This window comes from Acartia tonsa, chromosome 7 (genome assembly GCF_053477335.1).
Source record: "Acartia tonsa isolate MP-2025a chromosome 7, ASM5347733v1, whole genome shotgun sequence".
Classification (NCBI taxonomy): Eukaryota; Metazoa; Arthropoda; class Copepoda; order Calanoida; family Acartiidae; genus Acartia; species Acartia tonsa.
The window spans coordinates 26,871,093-26,891,057 of record NC_137266.1 but is presented as its reverse complement, the minus strand read 5'-3'; the positions used below and the strand labels follow the sequence as shown (position 1 = coordinate 26,891,057).

The 19,965-nt window shown below is 32.2% G+C and overlaps 1 protein-coding gene across 1 annotated transcript; it reads left to right on the top strand.

Annotated features, from left to right (window-relative positions):
• The first annotated feature begins 591 nt into the window (after nucleotides 1–591).
• Nucleotides 592–19,958, top strand: LOC145325212 (lysosomal alpha-mannosidase-like). The gene is made up of 34 exons (XM_080168105.1): nucleotides 592–676; nucleotides 1,429–1,559; nucleotides 2,887–2,964; nucleotides 3,204–3,316; nucleotides 3,759–3,841; nucleotides 4,016–4,105; nucleotides 4,453–4,505; nucleotides 5,760–5,866; nucleotides 6,374–6,450; nucleotides 6,608–6,680; nucleotides 6,893–6,972; nucleotides 7,355–7,424; nucleotides 7,620–7,747; nucleotides 8,280–8,385; nucleotides 9,492–9,562; nucleotides 9,733–9,780; nucleotides 9,898–9,947; nucleotides 10,326–10,447; nucleotides 10,947–11,013; nucleotides 11,681–11,793; nucleotides 12,131–12,240; nucleotides 12,499–12,576; nucleotides 12,957–13,061; nucleotides 13,599–13,716; nucleotides 13,998–14,070; nucleotides 14,899–14,973; nucleotides 15,330–15,419; nucleotides 15,770–15,859; nucleotides 16,292–16,426; nucleotides 16,721–16,806; nucleotides 18,302–18,403; nucleotides 18,639–18,714; nucleotides 18,924–19,001; nucleotides 19,643–19,958. Exons 1-34 carry the CDS (start codon nucleotides 629–631, stop codon nucleotides 19,719–19,721), a joined length of 3,003 nt encoding a protein of 1,000 aa, XP_080024231.1. The 5' UTR covers nucleotides 592–628; the 3' UTR covers nucleotides 19,722–19,958.
• The last annotated feature ends 7 nt before the right edge of the window (nucleotides 19,959–19,965 follow it).

Genomic DNA, 19,965 nt, shown 5'->3' with positions numbered 1-19,965 from the left:
TTCAAAAGATTGTCTTTAATTTCGATAGTACAAACTATTGAATGAACTTAGATATATTTTAGAAGATGAATTCCTGTCAATGCATCTAAAATTGATAACAAGAGCAAAGTAAACAAATATAAATCAGCTCACTTTATATACCGGCACAAGCAGCGTTACCATTCAAAACTACCAGTTAAGAAAACTAGCTTAGTATTTTTTCATGATAAAATAATATTAAAATAACGCTTTAATCTTATTTTCATTAACTTGTGTTTTCATGTTTTTGAAATTTAGAGAAATATCAAAAATAAATATGCCTTATGTGTATATCAAATTTTAATCAGATAAGAATTCTCTTTTTTGAGATTCAGCTCTTTAGATAGAAGCTATACAAATTTAAATGCTTTAAAGAAACACCAAAATACAGGCATATAATTTCGCGTCTAGTTTAATCAACTTTAGGTTCTAGATTGGTAAATTCAATAGTATTACATTCAATATTCTACCTTCCAATGCTGTAAAAGTAATGTTAATATTTTTTTAAAAATCCAAAAATCCAAGCCAGTCTAACTGAGAAAGCACCCAAAACAATTAAAGCATATTAGTTTTAGTTCAACTTTTGCTAGGAGAAGATTGCTCAAACATTATGAGAGAGATTTTTCTGTTTTTAAGCATTGTGCTTTTATGGTCTCAGGTATTGGAAATAGCGCAGCTAAAATATAAATTGTATATGGCCGTACGTCAGTCCGCGAACCCGTCTATATACCAGGGTTCGGAAGCCGCGCGTAAGCCGCGTGTAAGCCTCAGTGAAATCTTCATTCTATCACTATAAAATTCAGCTGGATGTATAAAACTGCTCTTTAGCAGACAATCCTTCTTTATGAAATTTCTTTTTCTGCTCACAAGCAGGTTTAAAACTGAGGCTTATGCGCGGCTGAGGCGCGGCTTCCGAACTCTGCTATATACAATATACTTGGATGTAAGACTAAGCCCATGTATTTTAAATTTTGAACCAAGAATCTACTATTAACATAGTTCAATAAAAGAGAACCAAAATCATAAACATGTTACTTTTTATCTCGAAAACAATGAAAGGCAAATTATTTAGTATTAAGTTGAGTTAGTACTTAGAATTAAATTCATTCTTGGACTACTGGGTATCTGTAAATGATCATACTCTTAATTTTATAATCTAAATAGCAATTTTTAATTACTATAGTTGAAAGTGATACCCTATACTTCATATTTACTTGTCCAGCCAGTATGTCAGTTAGGCTATAAAAGACAAATAATAATTTTAGAAAGTTTTCGTGCTTTTATACTTTTTAATCATCACATATTCTCTTTCTTTTCTATGAACACTGAACATCTGCTTTATAATCACTTTGCCCATCCTTAGTTTTTTTTTTTACATGCTTTGCTACTTTTGGATATTACTTTTCCTAGGTAAAAAGTGAGTGTGGATACGCCTCCTGCCCGAAGGGAGATCCAGGATATGTAAATATCCATATTGTGCCGCATACCCATGACGACGTGGGTTGGCTTAAAACAGTCGATCAATACTACTATGGTTACAGGTAATAATTTCATATTTATGATCACTGATAAATTCTGAAACATCAAAACTAATCACAATTTCTGTTCTACTAGCGGCTTCGCCCCTAGCCTCTAGGGGCTTTGCCCCAAGAGGTTTGATCAAACCAATTTTTCGTAATTTAGATTTTAAAAAATAATTCTAAAAAAACAAGGATGACAACATCCATAAAAGCGAAGCACTGAAACGGTAGGACAAACGGACATTAACACTTATATATTGTCAGAACTAAATAATCAGAATATAAATATATAAGACTCGAAGCAAAATTCTAAGTAAATTTGTTGAAAAACTGCTTTATACATAATAATGTTTATGGACATACCTACATTTTTAGGACTTGATTATAGAGTTGCTTCGCTTATAACATTATACTTTGTTCTCCCAGGAATCAATATACCAAAAATCAGATCAATCGGATGATTTGATCACATAAAAATTTGTTGTTAAAAAAGTTACAAAAATCAACATGTTTAAAACGGACGTACGGACATTTTGTTAAGGATTATAGAGTTGCTACGCTTTCAAAATCGTACCTAACTATTAAAGGAATCACCATGCAAAATTTGAAATCGATAGGACAATTCTAACATGCCTAAATTAACGAAAAAAGCTATCCGTTACGGACGTACGGACGTACGGACGTACGGACGGACGGACGGACGGACGGACGTACGGACGGACCGACCCTAATTATAGAAAAGCTTCGCTTTTAAAAATTTTCTCTTGGGGGGGGGAAATTTTTTTTATGGGGGGGGGGATGGGTAGTCGTCCACACTATTTTAATTTTAGTTTTAAAAAGAAAAAAAAATTTTAGTTTTTAGGGGGGAGGTATTTTCAACTTTTTTGGGGGGTTGGGGGTGTCCCACCCTCAAGAAAATATTTAGAAACCTTCCCGGGACCTATGAGGAGCTACCCTGTAAAGGAGAACCCAATCAGTTCAGTGGTTAGCGAGATCCTTTGCTACAAACAAACAAACAGACAGACACACAGACAAACAAACAGACAGACATCGTTCTACTTTGTATTATAGATAGTATTAATACCAGGGAGAGAGGGAACACTGGCTGTAAACACACTCCTATTTGTTGCCTTATAAACTCAGGGTGTTTATATTAAATCTTAGTTGGGTTGCACTACAATCTTAGAGTGTTTTTGTAAATATCAATTTATAACAATCATTGCAAAATGAACGCCAGTCTGTTTATATTGTACTAATACCAAGAAGGGAGGGGACTATAGACTTTAAAAACTATTTAACTTAAAAGCGTCTTAAGTCTGATCCAATTTTTCTATGATTTTATTTACAGAAATGACATTCAAAGAGCTGGTGTTCAGTACATTATTGACAGTGTCGTTTCTGAACTTCTAGAAGATCCTAGTAGAAGGTAAATACAGTTTGTCCCTTTTCCATGAATTTTTTACTTCATTCTCCCCGTTGTAACTTAGCCATTAATTAGAGAGTACAACCTATTAACATTCATGGAGTCATGAGAACATAAATATGATTCTGACACAGTTTTATAGAAAAATTATTTAAAACAAACAATATTATGTTTAAAGAGACTAATGAAGATACTTAATTCAAAATAAATTTTTTTAGAGAGTTTATTTATTCATTGAATAGGTTTATCTATGTTGAATCCGCCTTTTTCTGGAGATGGTGGGGCGAACAGGATCTGACCATGAAAGAAACTGTCAGAGAGTTGGTTAATCAGGGAAGACTAGAATTTATTTCAGGTAAATTTATTAGGGATCTGAAGGGATACGACAATGGCCGATAAATTGATGTACATCCCAATTATGATACACAAAATTTTTCCGACTGTAAATTACAATTAGTTTGGACACTCAACTTATTGAACCAACCAATAAAAAAATAATAAAAGTCCCCAAAAATTGTTAGGCCAACGAATAAGAAAATAAAAAAAAAACTTTGGGGACTTGTTTAATAAACAGCCCATTGTCCCCTCTCTCCCTGTATATTTATATTTTTTATTGCAGGGATAAAGGAATAGAGCACTAATGGAAAAAGATAAATCCCTTGATTTTATGTTATCTCAGTTGTCATTAAAGATGGACTGCTTTTATTATGTGTGGGATTTAAAAGTCTGTTGCGCCTCTGCTTTATTATTTATTTTGTCTGTCTGTTTGTTATGCTTACGTTTTTCTTTGTTTACAGGTGGTTGGAGTATGAACGATGAAGCTGCAGCCCACTACTCGGCAATCATTGATAATATGGCCATCGGAATCAAATTCTTCCAGGTAAAACAATTGGGTTCTTCCTCTTAAAGTGTTGATCGAACAAAGAAACCCATTCTTAGTTTTAAACAAATTAAAAATAAGGAAGGATAGTTTTTAAAGCTTTTTTTATAATTATAAAGTATTATTTAGGCATGTTAGAATTGTCGTATTGATTTCAAACTTTGTATTGTTCAGGATGAGTTTGGATCCTGTGGCCGCCCGAAGGTTGGCTGGCAAATTGATCCTTTTGGACACAGCAGAGAGTATGCCAATATACTTGCTATGGTAGGAGATTAATCGTGGGTGTCCCATAGTGGAGTGGTTAGCACACTACGCTTTGGTTGGGAGAAACAGAGTTCAAGTCCCTCCATAGACTTTGAACTTGGTTGACAAATACTGATTCTAGGCAAAGGTGGTGTTCACAGCCCTTTGATTGCACTACCCTTGCCTGGAAGTCAAAAACCATATATGAAGAATTAATCCAGAGATGAATTTAGAACTTAAAGGAAGTGTTTCATAATAAATTAACTAGACAGAAAGTACATAATAGAAAAAATAACCTATATTAAGATTTATTTGTATGCTTTCAAATACAAATATCATAAATCAATTCAGCCATTATTAAATTTCAGTTTGGATTTGATGGACTGTTTCTAGGCAGAATCGACTATGCTGATAAGGATAAGTGTGTTGCATTTTTAAAAGCGAAGCTTTTCTATTATTGTGGTCGGACCGTCCTTTCGTATGTAATGGATAAATCTGATTAATTTAGCAATGTTAGAATTGTAAAATATATTTTAAACTTGGTATGTGGATGGTAGTAGTTAGGTACAATAAAAAGTGTAGCTTTAATAACTTATGAACTTTCACTCAAACGTTTAACTTATCCACTGAAATTGCTTCCCCCTTATTTACAATTTGGAAAAAAAATATTTTTAGCTTTTGCGGGGGGCTCTAGCCCTTTGGGGACCAAACTCTGAAGGTCTACTATAACCTTTACTTAACCTAACCTCTAACATAAAATAAACATATCAAATATATTTCTAAAAGAAAGCTCGTATGTGGTCAAAATACAATAAGAAGGAAACCGCACATATTAAAGTACTATACACACATAACAAGAATGCAGAAGAATAAAATTGGCTAAAATGTTTTTTTTTATGTATTTAGAAGTTACTTAAGAAGATTTCTGTTTGTATTTGTTGAATAGTTTTCGCTACTTTTGAATTGTATCTTCCTTGCCATTTTTTTAGTTTGTTAAACTTTTAACACAAAACCCACAATGTTTCATCCCTAAAAGTAAACAGAAACGTTGTTTACACTGTTTACCGCAGTTTACAGTGCAATTAACTTTGATAAGAGTTGCCCTAAATTTATCATGTACATTGAACAAGTATCAAATATTTTTTAAAAGTAATATTTTCTATAAGTAGGGTTAATCCATCTATCCGTACGCCTGTAATGGATAGCTCTTACAGTAAAATTTGGCATATTGAATTGCCCTTTGAATTTCAAACTATAATTTATGTAACAGGTACGATATAGAAAGCATAGTAACTCTACAATCTTTGACAGAATGTTCATATATAAACTGATCTTTGGAATAATGATTCCTAGGACAACAAGGTCCAATATTTAAAGCGAAGCATCTCTATATCAAGTCATAGAAATGTAATTATGTCCTTTAACGGTATTATGTACTCAAACAATTTTGAAGCAATATTCGTTTGTCCTACCGTCAGATTTAAGAGCTTTGCTTTTATGGATGTTTTGATACCTAGTTTTCTAAACAATTTTTAGAAGAATACATATAAAATATATTTTCTGAAGTAAATAAAAAGTTGTCCGCGGGTACAAAAATAAAAGAAAATAATAGTTGCAAATTAGCAGGTGTCTCGTCGTTTGTCTGTCTATCTGTCTGTAACGCACAATTATCTAGGAGAAAGGCGAGCAAAAGTATGGAGATGATGTGGAAGGCTGGTGAGGGCGGGGTTGAAGGAGAACTATTTACTGGAATCAATTACAACACTTACTTCCCCCCTGCAGGTAAGTTTCGTGGGTACCCTTACTAAGGCATAAGTTTGGACGAAGTTTCCTTTCTAGCACCCGCGAGAGGATCCAATCCTAGGGACTCTAACCTTTCAGGTTACTATTCTATCGAGGCTTATCTAACCTTAACTTTACCAAAAAATGTTAGCTTTAATTTGATAAGATAAAAATTAATTCTTTGTCTTAAAATCACATGTATTGCTTATAAGAATTATGCATATGCAGAGTTTGTCAGAGGATTTTCATTATGGTTATATCAAATCCAGGATTTATGTATAGTTTAATATATTTTCTCGTATTACCTATGTCTAGCATCGTAATATATCCATTTTTCTACAATTATAAAAATGTAAAATCATATGATTAAGACCAGTTTTTTAGCCAATGCCATTGACATCTCGGGGCTAAAATCTGGTTTTAATCTAATAATTGAACATTTTATATCCGCGGAAAGCTGTTTATAATACAATGCGAGAAATAATTAATATGAAATTTTATATCTAGGATTTTGTTTTGATTTACTTTGTGATGATGTAATTATGGACAATAAACTTCTAGAAGATTATAACTTGGATCAAAAGGTAATAAACCTCTTGTTTGCTTTAAACAAAATGCATTTTAAAATCAATTTTACAGAAAATTATTTCATATCTGCACAGTACATTGATCAACTAAAAAATTAAAAAGACAAAACTGAGTTGATTATTTATTCATTTTATCTATAGGTTACTTTTTTAGTTGGAGGATTTTAAAAAGTTTGCACGAGGTCAGGCTGAAGCTTTTGCTACTTCAAACATTCTCATGACAAAGGGTGAATCAATTTTTTTTACATTAAGTAAATAGTCAAGTCAATAATTGGCAGATGTAAAAATCTTTCATTCTTACTATGTCAAAGTTTTAGCTTTTTAAATGGGTTATTGAACTGGGAAGGAGGGGACATAGGGCTTTAAATTACACCGTTACCCAAAGTTTCATAACTACGTTATATTATTCTTTGGATAAGGAATAATATATTTTTCTTAGGAGGAGATTTTAACTATCAAGATGCGAATACCTGGTACAAAAATCTGGACAAACTCATCAAATATATGAACGAGGGAAAGGTAAACTCGTTAATTTAGCGGATTTATAGGGCTTGTATCCACCCATTTTATTATAGGCTGATTTAGAATCGTAAAAATATATATATATTGAAAAATTAGGACGATTAAGTTTAATTTTTAGCGGCTGATTATGGATAGAAAACGGACCAAAAAATGACAGTTTTAGGTTCATTCGTCATAAAAATATAAAAAGAATATGCGATATATCATAAAACAATCACAACATGCATGTTTTTATTTTCCTATTGCATTACCGACAGACAGAAAGGAAATTTTCACAAAAAAATCCGCTGCACATCCCACCAACAAACCGACGGGCGGACAGACATGCTAGTAAAGTATAGAGTAACCTAATTACTAAGAATTGTTTATATTTGCTAAGGACGAGCACAAGTTTAACCTGTTCTATTCCACCCCATCATGTTATCTTAAAGCTGTTCAAGAAGAAATAGGTAAAGAATATAAAATAACAGTAAATTTGAAACTAAAATCTTTTTTTTTTCATTTTAAAAAGGCATCAATTTTCATAAAACTATTCTTGTTTTATTTTGTATTACATCTTTCCTTTATTCTCTTTACGGTTCGCTTCCATTGGACGTGATTGTCGTAGTTTATAGAAGTTTTCACTATGCTTGATTATTTTATAGCTGAGCTACCAACTAAAACCGACGACTTTTTCCCGTACGCCTCTGACCCGCATGCATTCTGGACTGGATACTTTACCTCGAGACCTGCTCTCAAGGGAATCATTAGGAAGGCTAATTCATTGCTTCAGGTATGATATTGTTAGTAGCGGAGCTGTTCTATAAAAATTCTGCCTGTCTATCTGTAATGCTGCCAGGCCTCTTTTCCGTTCTTTCTTTTAGTTTTCATTTCCATAAATTAGAATAGAAAAAGAGAATATTATTATCTTAAAAAAATATTTAGTTCCGAAATCTAAATGCTCAATTACCATATATATTTGCCTATTTTATAAGTATGGCCTTATATAGCTAACCTATCTTTAACCAGACTTGACATAACTAATATAAATAGTATTTATTAAATGAATTAAAATTGTCTCGCAAAAAATAGAAAATTAATTAACATACATCCCCAATGATATAAAACAAGATTTCTACTTCTGTGTATAATAATCATTAGTTGGAACTTTTTGACACCAATTTCACCAATCAACAATAAAAAATTATTATAAGTGCCCAAAGTTTTTGAGCCAACTTATAAGATAAAGTGGTTATACAAATTTGGAAACCAGTGTTAACAGCCCTAATGTCTCCCCCTCTATGCCATTAACTTTTTATTATTAGGCCTGCAAGCAAGTTGAAAGTTTTCAAGCTAGCACGGAAGAGGATCCCAGATTAATGATTTCTAAACACAGTGTTTCTGTCAACCAACATCATGATGCTGTTACAGGTAAGAAGAGGATCCCAGACTAATGATTTCTAAACACAGTGTTTCTGTCAACCAACATCATGATGCTGTTACAGGTAAGATGAGGATCCCAGACTAATGATTTCTAAACACAGTGTTTCTGTCAACCAACATCATGATGCTGTTACAGGTAAGAAGAGGATCCCAGACTAATGATTTCTAAACTAATGATTTCTGTCAACCAACATCATGATGCTGTTACAGGTAGGAAGAGGATCCCAGACTAATGATTTCTAAACACAGTGTTTCTGTCAACCAACATCATGATGCTGTTACAGGTAGGAAGAGGATCCCAGACTAATGATTTCTAAACAAAGTGTTTCTGTCAACCAACATAATGATGCTGTTACAGGTAAGAAGAGGATCCCAGACTAATGTTTTTTAAACACAGTGTTTCTGTCAACCAACACCATGATGCTGTTACAGGTAAGAAGAGGATCCCAGACTAATGATTTCTAAACACAGTGTTTCTGTCAACCAACATCATGATGCTGTTACAGGTAAGAAGAGGATCCCAGACTAATGATTTCTAAACACAGTGTTTCTGTCAACCAACATTATGACGCTGTAACAGATAAGTAATAAATTAGTTTCTGAAGTATAAGCATAATATTCTAAATTCGAGAGAATTTGAAGAAATTTAGGAAAACAGCTTCTTTTTAATTCATCTCTAATTTTATTGTTCTAATGTATTTTTTAAAAATTTGTGTGGAATTAAGAATCTCTGAAATAGTAGCCCAGCTCCAAAAAATTTCTGTCTTTTTGTTTGCTTGTGACTGTGTGTTACATTATTAATTTGGAAACTTTTAGCATAACTTTTAGCATAAAGGATGTTTTTAGCTGTGTCTTGCTAAAAAGGCAGGGATCTATATGAAGGGACAAGACAATGGACGATAAATTAATGAGAATCATCTCTACTAAAAAATATTTTTCTGTAGATGAAAACTATTAACTGAAAAGCTGGAACACTTCCAATTTGAACCAGCCAATCAAAATTTCATTAAAGGTCTTATTTTTTTGAAGGAGCATTTTCATAAAACTTTGGTTGCTAGTTTGATTTAATTTAATTTGATCTATGGTATGCTAAGGAACAGCCAAACAGCATGTGACAGATGATTATTACAAAGGTCTACACAGAGGAATGGAAGCTTGTCATCAGGTATTAACACCATTTCAGATACTACATTGTGTGAAAATATTATTAGAACTATATGTAGATGCTTAAAAACAACAACAAGCATAGTAAAAACTTTATTGCAATCTTATACATTAAATTTAACATATATCAAGTTGGTAGTAAATTAAAACCTAATTATTAATTATTTTCAGATAATTTCTGAGGGCTTAAATGCTCAGAATCAAAACTGTGTTGTTAATGTAAGTTTTTTTTTCTATTTCTGATTTAATAAAAACACATTTTTTTTGAAAAATGGATGTTTCCCAATAAAATGATTCAATTTTGAAATAAATGAAATTATGATATATTTTTTTAAGGATTGGTGCCCCTGGCTAAATATTAGTCAATGTGCTTCTACAGAAACAAAGTAAGAATTACAATAATCATTATTTATTTTTATATAGATTTTTTTAAATTCAGCTTTGCTGTTTTGAATATTTTTATTAAAAAAAGCAACGTTTAAGATATTTGATTATATATCTCCCCAACCCTAAAACATTTTGATCTATTATTTACTTTCTTCTTTTCAAACTAAAATTGCTAGTAGAGGATCGACTAACCACCCTACCTTCCCGCAAGTACCTGGATAGGCCTTTAGGGGATAGCTACTAGGGAAAGCACTAAAGTAGTGATTTGAGATTGAGAAACCTTTGACTAAGTATTCAGTAAATAGTTTTTTAGGCTCCATATTTGTGTTAATGTTATGTTTCTTTTATGACAACCTTTGATTCAGATTTCTATTCAGGGAAGCCTTCACAACTTCAGTGTACAATTCCCTACCCAGAACTGAGCAATATATTATTCGTGTGCCTGTAACAGATAATGTAGAGTATAGTATCAAGGATATTGATAATCCAGACCAAATAGGTATAGATGTTTTGAAAATAAGGATGACAACATCCATCCATGAAAGTGATGCCCACAAATCCACAAATTAATAAGAGACATGATTACTTCTTGGTTTATTATAGTGTCATTCTGATAAACATTACACCAACTTTATTGCAATTAAGGAAAGATATGGAAAGGGAAAGAGAATTAAAAGGAAAATGAACTTATTTTGATGTGTATTTTTTAGACCTTGATAAGATCGGCCCACCCAACCCTTACAGATAGAAGGACAGTAAGACGCAGACACGTATAGAGTAGCTTCGCTACTAAAATTGAGTACTAACACGGTTCTAACCATTCCCAAATCATCTCACTAACAGCTAACAACTATTTAACGTTGCTAGAGTTTTGGCTTATTTGTTAATCTATAATATTAAATGTCCGTCTGTCGGTCTGCATTTGTTCATTTGTCAATCAATCTCTCTTTGCTTCGCTATTTATGGATGTTGTAATTCTTGTTATTATGTTATTTCAGTGGCTTATCAAGTGACAAAGCTGCCTGAAAGCGTTTTGCTAATTCCTGGCAGAGACAGTCAAGCAAGGTAATATTCTATTATAAGGTAAAAAAAGGTTATTCATTTGAAGCAATTGATCTTCGAAACCTAAAATTAGATTTTTAAGGAAGCTTTATACTTACCATGAGTTGGTTTTAGGCTTTTTATCTAAAACACAAGTAATCAAACTGAAGCCTCTAGAGGCTAGGGGAGAATCTGGCTGGCTACTGTTATTTTCTGTGTTGTCTTTAACGATTTTGACTATATTATATTTGAAAACTCTTTTTCAAACAGGAGAACTTTACAAAATTTTCTAACCTTCTAGCTTAATCAACAGTTGAGAAAATACCCGAAAGTTAGGGGTTAATACTAGTTTTGTAAAGATAAAAGCAAGAATAGTTATTTCTCGCATCGTATTATAAACAGCTTTCCGCGGATATAGAATGTACAATTATAAGATTAAAACCATTTTTTTAGCCCCGAGATGCCGAAGGCACGGGCTAAAAAAACTGGTTTTAATCATATGATTGTACATTTTTATATTCGTGGAAAGCTGTATTTAATGCGATGCTAGACATAGTTTTTTTCGTATGGATGAGAACCGGTTCTTATCCACCGGATTCGAATGAATACAAGAAAAATATCAACTTTACCACTGATTTTAAAAATATAAAGTATATTGTTACTAAATACAATTATAGTATATAATAATTAGATATGAGCTTGCATTTGAAGCAGTTGTCCCCGGCCTCCAAAGCAAACGCTATCTTCTGGAGAAAGGAGCTAAAGAATATACAGCTACTAGAAAAATTGACCTAGCAAAATCAGGTAATATTATTTTAGTTGCACAGATACTATATAACTATGTTTTGTCCTAAAGCTCAGCTAAGTACTAACAAAACTGAAAGTGGTCATAACATGTAAATATTGCATTGGTTTTACCCTCTAACGTATCTTTCCTTCAAAGAAGGATCTTATTTGTACTTATGGCCCATTATATTTAGGGCTCCAACATGGTTTAAGCATCAAAACAAAATAATTCCACTCTTTTTTGCAATTTGTTTTTAAAAAACATGGATGGGATCTAGTGCTCAATAGATACTTTGAGGGAAAGCACACAAAACTGCCTTTGTTATACATACATTTTATTTTGATTTATTTTAAGGAAAATTTAGAAGAACAGCACTTGGTGATGATAAGCTAAAAGTTGAAGTAAAGTCAACTGGAGATAGTCAAGAGATTGTTTTAAAATCTGGAGAAGTTGAAGCAACAATGGTAATATAAAAAAGTTTTTTTTATAAGTATTTTGAATCGAGGAAGGGGTCTCTAAATTACACTGATACCATAAGTTTTACAGCCACGTTTTCTAATTAGTTAGTTCTTAAAAAATTGGTTACCTTTTTAGTCTGGTCCCAAACAAGTAGTGTTTTAAGTTTTCAATCAATAATTTTAACTGATAGAATTGGTAACTGTGTTTGTTACATCAATTCATTGTTTATTGTTTGAATTTGAATTAAAGTTATTATTTTTAAGAGTTTCTTCTGGTATGAGCCAGCAGTTGGAAACAACGAGGTATTCGAGAATAGGTCATCTGGAGCCTATATTTTCAGATATTAATTTCAACTCAGTTTTTTTACAGGCATTAACAATGGTGCTTTCCCTCAGTGCCTATCTCGCAAGGGGAAGTTAAGAAAAGAACAAGATCTTTATAATTATACTACATACTACATGTTTCGTCCCTAGCCTCTAAAGGATGTTGGGGAAGGACGGAAATAACCTAAAACCTAAAAAATAGCCTATAGACGAAATAGCCCAAGACAAACATAAAGGATCTTTTAAAGGAAACCCATTTGAACCAGTAGTTTCCAAGATACCAAGATTCATATAAAAAACGTACTACTTTAGATAATAGGATAATAGCTAGCTTTTTCAATACATATGCTTGTGACACATGGAACACATTTTATTATTGACATCTTTTCCTTTGTAGACCTAATGGGACATCTGCCGTACCAATTGGAGATCCAGCTGTAGAACTGTTTGAAGGACCACTGTACAAAGAATATCATCTGCAATACAATGATTGGATTAGCTTGGTAAGATATTTCAGATAGGAAAGGTTTAACATTTTAGTTCTAGTTCTCTCATTCGCTAGCTTTAAAGTATTAGGAACTTAATTTTGATTCGTCGGTCATTACCTTCCAACCATTTTATTTTAATCTGCAGAAGGGGTAATGTAATTTGTTACTATTGAGAATGTACAACAAGATCCCTGATGGGGTTAAGTGCCTATTAAGCACAGAAAACCCAATCCTTATTTTCAACATAAATTGATTTTTTAAGGTTATTCTTTCCCTTTGCCTAACCCATGTGGGGGCCCTAAACCTGTGAGGCCCATAGCTGCAATGCTCATCATCTCGGGGCTACCAAGTACCCAGTATAACACAACTTTGAAACAACGTCCAATAAAAAATGACGTCATACAATGCAAATGACCAATGGTAGACCAGTATACAATTAATAATGAATACTGGACTATTATGTGTCATTTGTATTGTATGACGTCAGTTTTATTGGAAACTAACCGCTTTTTCACTTGGAACTTTGAGGAAATGTATGAATTTTTTCTATAGGTATTCCGTCAATACGAGACAAGTGGTGAAGATGGTTTCGGAGAGTTGGAATGGTTAGTTGGACCTATACCTGTTGAGGATGGGGGCAAGGAAATCATAATGAGATATGATGCTAAAGGTTTTTATATAATATTTATATAGCTATTTGTCAATAGTTAAGTTATGTATGATGTCATCACCCTATCGATTTAAAAACTAAGCATAAACATCGCAAAAAATAATTATTAACGTTCTATGTTGTGAAAGGATGTCTACTTGCATTCTTTTTGCTTTGGATTTTCATTTTCAATTTCCAAACGTTCTATGTTTACCTGTTTGTATTTCTGTAAACTAAAGCAACCTTTTATTTCATTCTTGAAAGGCATAAGTTTTCAGGGAAACTTATCTTGTTACATTTAGAAATAAAGTCTGGTGATAGATTCTACACAGATACAAATGGCAGAAGTCTTATTGAGAGAATTAGAAATTACAGGTGCAAATATTTCTGAAAGTAACAAAGCTATGGGATTATATCGGTAAATCTTTGTTGTGGATTTTTATTACAACCGTTACTTTCCTTTTTGTAAGAATAACATATGCGAAGCTTTTCTATAATTAGGGTCGGTCCGTCCGTACGTCCGTCCGAGAGAGATAGCTTTTTTCTTTAATTTAGGCATGTTAGAATTGTCCTATCGGTTTCAAACTTTGCATGGTGATTCCTGTAGTAGGCACGATTTAGAAAGCGTAGCAACTCTTTATTCAATACCAGAATGTCTGAACGTCCATTTTAAACATGTTGATTTTTTTACTTTTTTAACAACTAATTTTTATGTGATCTAATTGTCCGATTGATCTTATTTTTGGTATATTGATTCCTGGGACAATAAACCACAATATTATAAGCAAAGAAACTATATAGTCGAGTCCTAAAAATGTAAGTACGTCCATAAACATTATTTTGCATCGAGCCGTTTTTCAACAAATTTACTTACAATTTACAATTCGACTCTTCTACATTTATATTCTGATTATTCAGTTCTGACACTATACAAATGTTAATGTCCGTTTGTCTTACCGTTTTGTGCTTCGCTTTTATGGATGTTGTCATCCTTGTTTTAAAATCCCTGCAGCAGCGCTCCTATCCTCTTTTGTTTCTTTGAATTGAAACAGGTAAAAACTAACCCCTGAAATTTTGATTTATATCGAAGATGATTAAAGTCCCTCCACAGATTATGTGTGTTTGTGTTAGATAATTGAATTGCTTGACAAGTGCCAAGAAATATTTTATTCATTGATTTTTCATTTATTTTTTATATTTTAGGGAAACCTGGGACCTGAACGTGACAGAGCCAATTTCCGCCAACTATTATCCTATCAATACGATAATAGGAATCAGGTTGGACAAAATTATGATGGAAAAGTCAAAATACAATTCTAGGAGCTAGGCTACTCTATGATTCACTTTGTATGTCCATCCCTAGGTCCATAAGTCTCTAATTCTATAGGGGAAATGTAATTTTATCGTCTGCTACATACAATAGACTTCTGATTTTTTTTTGTGAAAATCTCTATTTTAAAAAAGCATTGAGCATACCATTTCTGCTAATCTTGATGCATAAGACATAATATTTTTAATAAACTTTTATTTTACAGTTTACTAAACGTCGCATTCATGTTATAGGCTAATTATTGCCTCTCTTAGTTCTTATTTAATCATCACGTGTTTGTAATAAAAAGTCTATTTTTATTAAGGGATGATACAAATGCCCTGTGGGTGATGACAGACAGAGCTGAAGGAGGTACCAGCCTGGAATCTGGTCAGTTGGAGGTGATGATTCACAGGTAAGCATATCAAATCCCTCAAAAAGACGAGTAAACCTCAGAAGCGTACCTTTTCTTTATTTAAGTTTTCTAGTCCATGCAAGTTTCTCAAACTTTGTCGGGTCCAACACTGCGGGGCTTTCCTAAACTTTACTGAACTCAACCTTTTTATTTATTTTAATTTTTAAATCAAATTAATATTGTCAATTTTTAATCTGTTTATTGGCCTTATCATGACATTTGATTTTTTTTGTCCAATAGAATAGAGTTTTAAAAAGTCTAGTTATATAGTGTATTATGATCGTCGTCGGAGTGAATGTAAGAACAGGTTAAGATCTGATAGTGATTTTTCTTCATTTTGTGATTTTTAGACGTCTGTTGCACGACGATGCTTTTGGAGTTGGTGAAGCACTGAATGAACAAGCTTTTGGTAAAGGTCTTGTTGTTAGAGGAACACACAGGTATGTAAAATAATTCGAAAACTCAAGGATTTTTACCGGAAAAAAAACTGTTTTATCATATGTCATTAATCTTTAGTACAACATAAAATATCCCAAAACACCACTGAAACATTGTAAATATACTTTTTGTAAATAAGATTAACATGTTTAGAATAAGACAGACGGACAAATCAATCTATAGATTGGATGGGCATATGTCATAGAAATCTTCACTATAGCTGTCTATCTTTAATAGTGGCTGAGAAAATCACGTTTCGCCCATAGCATTGCTGATGGAGGGACAGACAAAGTAAATTATAGAGTAGCTTTGCTACTAATATGGTAGTGCGAAATACGTTCTCCTAGAGTAAATCTTTGTAAAAAGTAAAAAGACTGTAAGTTTGATCAATTTATTTAAAACTTAGATCTCGCATCTAGAAATAAATGTTTTAGGGTGCTGTTGTGTACCACTGGATATTGTGAACTAAAGAGTTCCCAAATGAGTGAAAGAATATTTGCAGAGCCTGTAATTCAGTTTGGAGAACCCTGTTTTGAACAGCTTCTTTCAAATGGCCTTAATGTGGATAGGTAACTTTTTTGTTTGATTTATAAAAATAGCATGTACAAAAGCAAATTTTCTTTAAAAAATAAAATTAAACATAAAATAATTGTTATATACATCTGGAAATTAAATTTAAATCCAAAAATCTGATAAATAATAGTCAAGAATCATTAAATCTGGACATAGTATGACCAAGAATATAATATTAGTTTTAAAAACAGTACAATAGCTTAAATCTTAGATTATAATTTACGTTTAATTTAATTAAATTAATCATTTTACTTTTTTAATCAGTTAATTTTGTAAAATTATGATTTCAGGGAAAAAGAAAACACCAAAAGCATTGAGCTTCCTAAGACAATCAAGCTTTTAACTATGGAGAAATATGCTGCTTCTCAGATTTTGGGTAAACATTTTTTTTTCTTCATAAGTTTACATTTATATCTTCAACCTAAGTTGTGGTGTCTTAATGGCTTTTTAAATAAATTTCTAGTAGCGGTGCTACTAGAAATTACATTATCCGTCAGTCCATGAAGCTATATAGGAAATATGATTTTCTTGGCTACAATTTAAGATAGACTGCCATTTTTTGTTTTGAAAATACCCTTTACAAAAAAGCATCCAGTATACAACTATCATGGTCCGTCGGTCTGCCGGTCATTCTAAAAACACATATTAATTCTTATACAAAGGTTCTGTTACTTTATATTATACACTAGCGGCTTCGCCCCTAGCCTCTAGGGACTTTGCCCCAACATATTAAAAAAAAACATATTTTGGTGCTAAGAACCATAAATTTATAGGTTCCCCATAACGCTTTCTTTTTAATCTTTTAATAAATTTTTTTTGGGGGAGGGGGTGTCCCACCCTCCAAGAAAATAGCCTAAAACCACCACAGGACCAGTAGGTATATTCTATCCTTTTTCCTTATGGTATATTCCTTGAAGAGCAGAATCCGATCAGTTCAGTGGTTACCGAGATCTTAAGGGACAGACAGACGGACGGACAGACAGACAGACATCGTTCTACTTTGTATTATACAGGGTGTTTTAATAGAAACGTCTTTTTTAAATTCTTAATTATGCATAGAAAATAAAACAATTATATAAAATGCTTTATATGTATATGTTGAAAACCTATTCTGGGACATTTATGTTTCAAATAATTGAAAAAAAAATTTTCAATAACCTATGCCTCAAAAACCGGTTTTTCCAAAGACCTTATTTTTGAAGATTTATGGATTTAAAGATTGTGGAAAAAATGTGCACATTTTGAAAATTCAAATTGCGCGGCTTGTATTAATAGTAAAAAAAACGTTATGCATACCGTTAGAATCGTCGTGAACTCTAGTTTTTGGATATATAAGAACCATTCATGTGCTATGTATAGTAAAGGAGCTACGTGGTAAAATGTTTAAATTTTCTTAAAACTTTTCAACATTTCTCACATTTTTCAACGTAGCTCCTAAACTACAAATCGCACTTTATAATAGTACATTTATTTTTAGACACTAGAGTTTATGACGATTCTAACGATATGCATGACGTTTTTCTACTATTAATACAAGCCGCGCAATTTGAATTTTAAAAATGTGCACTTTTTTCCACAACTTTAAATCTGTAAATCTTCAAAAACAAGGCCTTTGGAAAAACCGGTTTTTGAGGCATAAGTTATTGGAAAAAATAGTTTTCAAAGAGTTGAAACATAAATGTCCCAGAATAGGTTTTCCAAATATATAAAGCATTTTATATAATTGTTTTATTTTCTATGCATAATTAAGAATTTAAAAAAGACGTTTCTATTGAAACACCCTGTAGATTATATCTTTTCTTGATTGATTTCATTTATCCATTTTACTATCCCTGCATCCACAAATGATTTCCAATATTTTATAATTTCAGTACGACTTGAAAACCTCGCCACATCAGGAGAAGCTGTTACTGTAGACCTAGCTCAATTATTTCCTAACAATAATATTCAAACTGTTGAAGAAAGAACTTTGGGTAAAGTTATATATTAATTATTTTAATTAATGATAACTTTAGACATTAATTTGTGTTATTTTGACTATGACAAAGCATTTGATATCATTTAACTTAAATTTTGACCCAGCAAAGTTTTTTTAAAATCATTGTTATTGTTCTTTAAAACTATTTCTACATTTCAGGATTGATCGATTTTTTAGCGATTTTTCTAACTCGTATGCAAATGTATGCTATTTTAAGTATTATGTTTTAGATGGAAACGTAGCTAAAAGTTCAGTGAATAGACTTAGCTGGAATAAAAATTCTGAACCTGATAACAGGATTCCAAGGTTGGTAAATATGTAAATATGCTTATCCGTGTAATTAACTATGAATATAAAAACAAGTTATGCTTATAAATATTTTTTAAGGTGGGTTGGTTAGCCTTCCCCCCCCTCCCTTTCAATTTTAGTTAAAAAAAACAAATAGACATACTGTTACTTTTATATAAGGATTATTGCTGTGATATTCATTGTTTTAATTGAGTCTTTTTTTATAGATATGAAGTTGATGAAAATGTAGAAACCAATGATGAAGAATTACAGTTTATGGATGTCGATGGATATTCAGTGTTTAGGTAATATTGCGAATTATCTTAAAGTGCCTAGTCGAGCACAGAACCCCACTCCCATATCCTTATACTAAAGTAACAGGATGTCTGTATGTTTGTGTGTCTGTGTGTTTGTTTGTACCGAAGGATCTCGCTAACCGCTGAACCGATCGGGTTCTCCTTAACAGATTAGTTTCTTATAGGTCCTGGGAAGGTTTAAAACTATTTTGGGGGAGGGTACCACAACCCTCCCAAGAGAAATTACAATGAATCGATTTTTTTCCCCTCGAATAGAGACTCCTGCGTAACATTGCAAAGTATCGTAGCAATTTAATAGAGACTCCATCGCAACATTGCAAGGTATCTTATTATTTTTTAAAAACACCAAACATTAAAAGTGCCACTAGAGGCCTCTATGGGCGTAGCCGCTAGTATAGAATAAACAATAAACATAAGGAGATTTTAAAAAATTTACCCTAGGTACCCCCCTCCCCCGCTAAAAAAACCACAGGAAATTCCAAAAAATTTAGGAGGGTAATTCCTTTTTTTGTATTTTTTTTACTGTTGAGTAGAGCTATTTCGATCTAGTAGTTAGAGAAATCTTTTGAGACATACATCGTATTATACTTTTATCTGAAGAAATCTTTGGTATGAGTTGTTTATTTTAGGAAAAGTATGAGTTCAGAGCCAAGCGTAGAAATACAACCTGGATTTATTCAAACTTATCTAATTCAATTATCTGCTTAATACCATTACTTAACAGTATCAAATATTTTGGATACAAACTGATTAATTGAGTATTTGAATATTTTTGTTTATTTGTTCACTTTCATCGATGAAACGTAGCTTTATAAAAGCTTAAAAAATTAGTAGTGCAAGTTTGAAATGTTTAGGACAATTCTAACATGTCTAAGGATATGATACCCTAAATGTAGAAAAGATATATTTTTTCTAGCATTCTAGCCTCTCCATAAGCTATATAAATAATAGA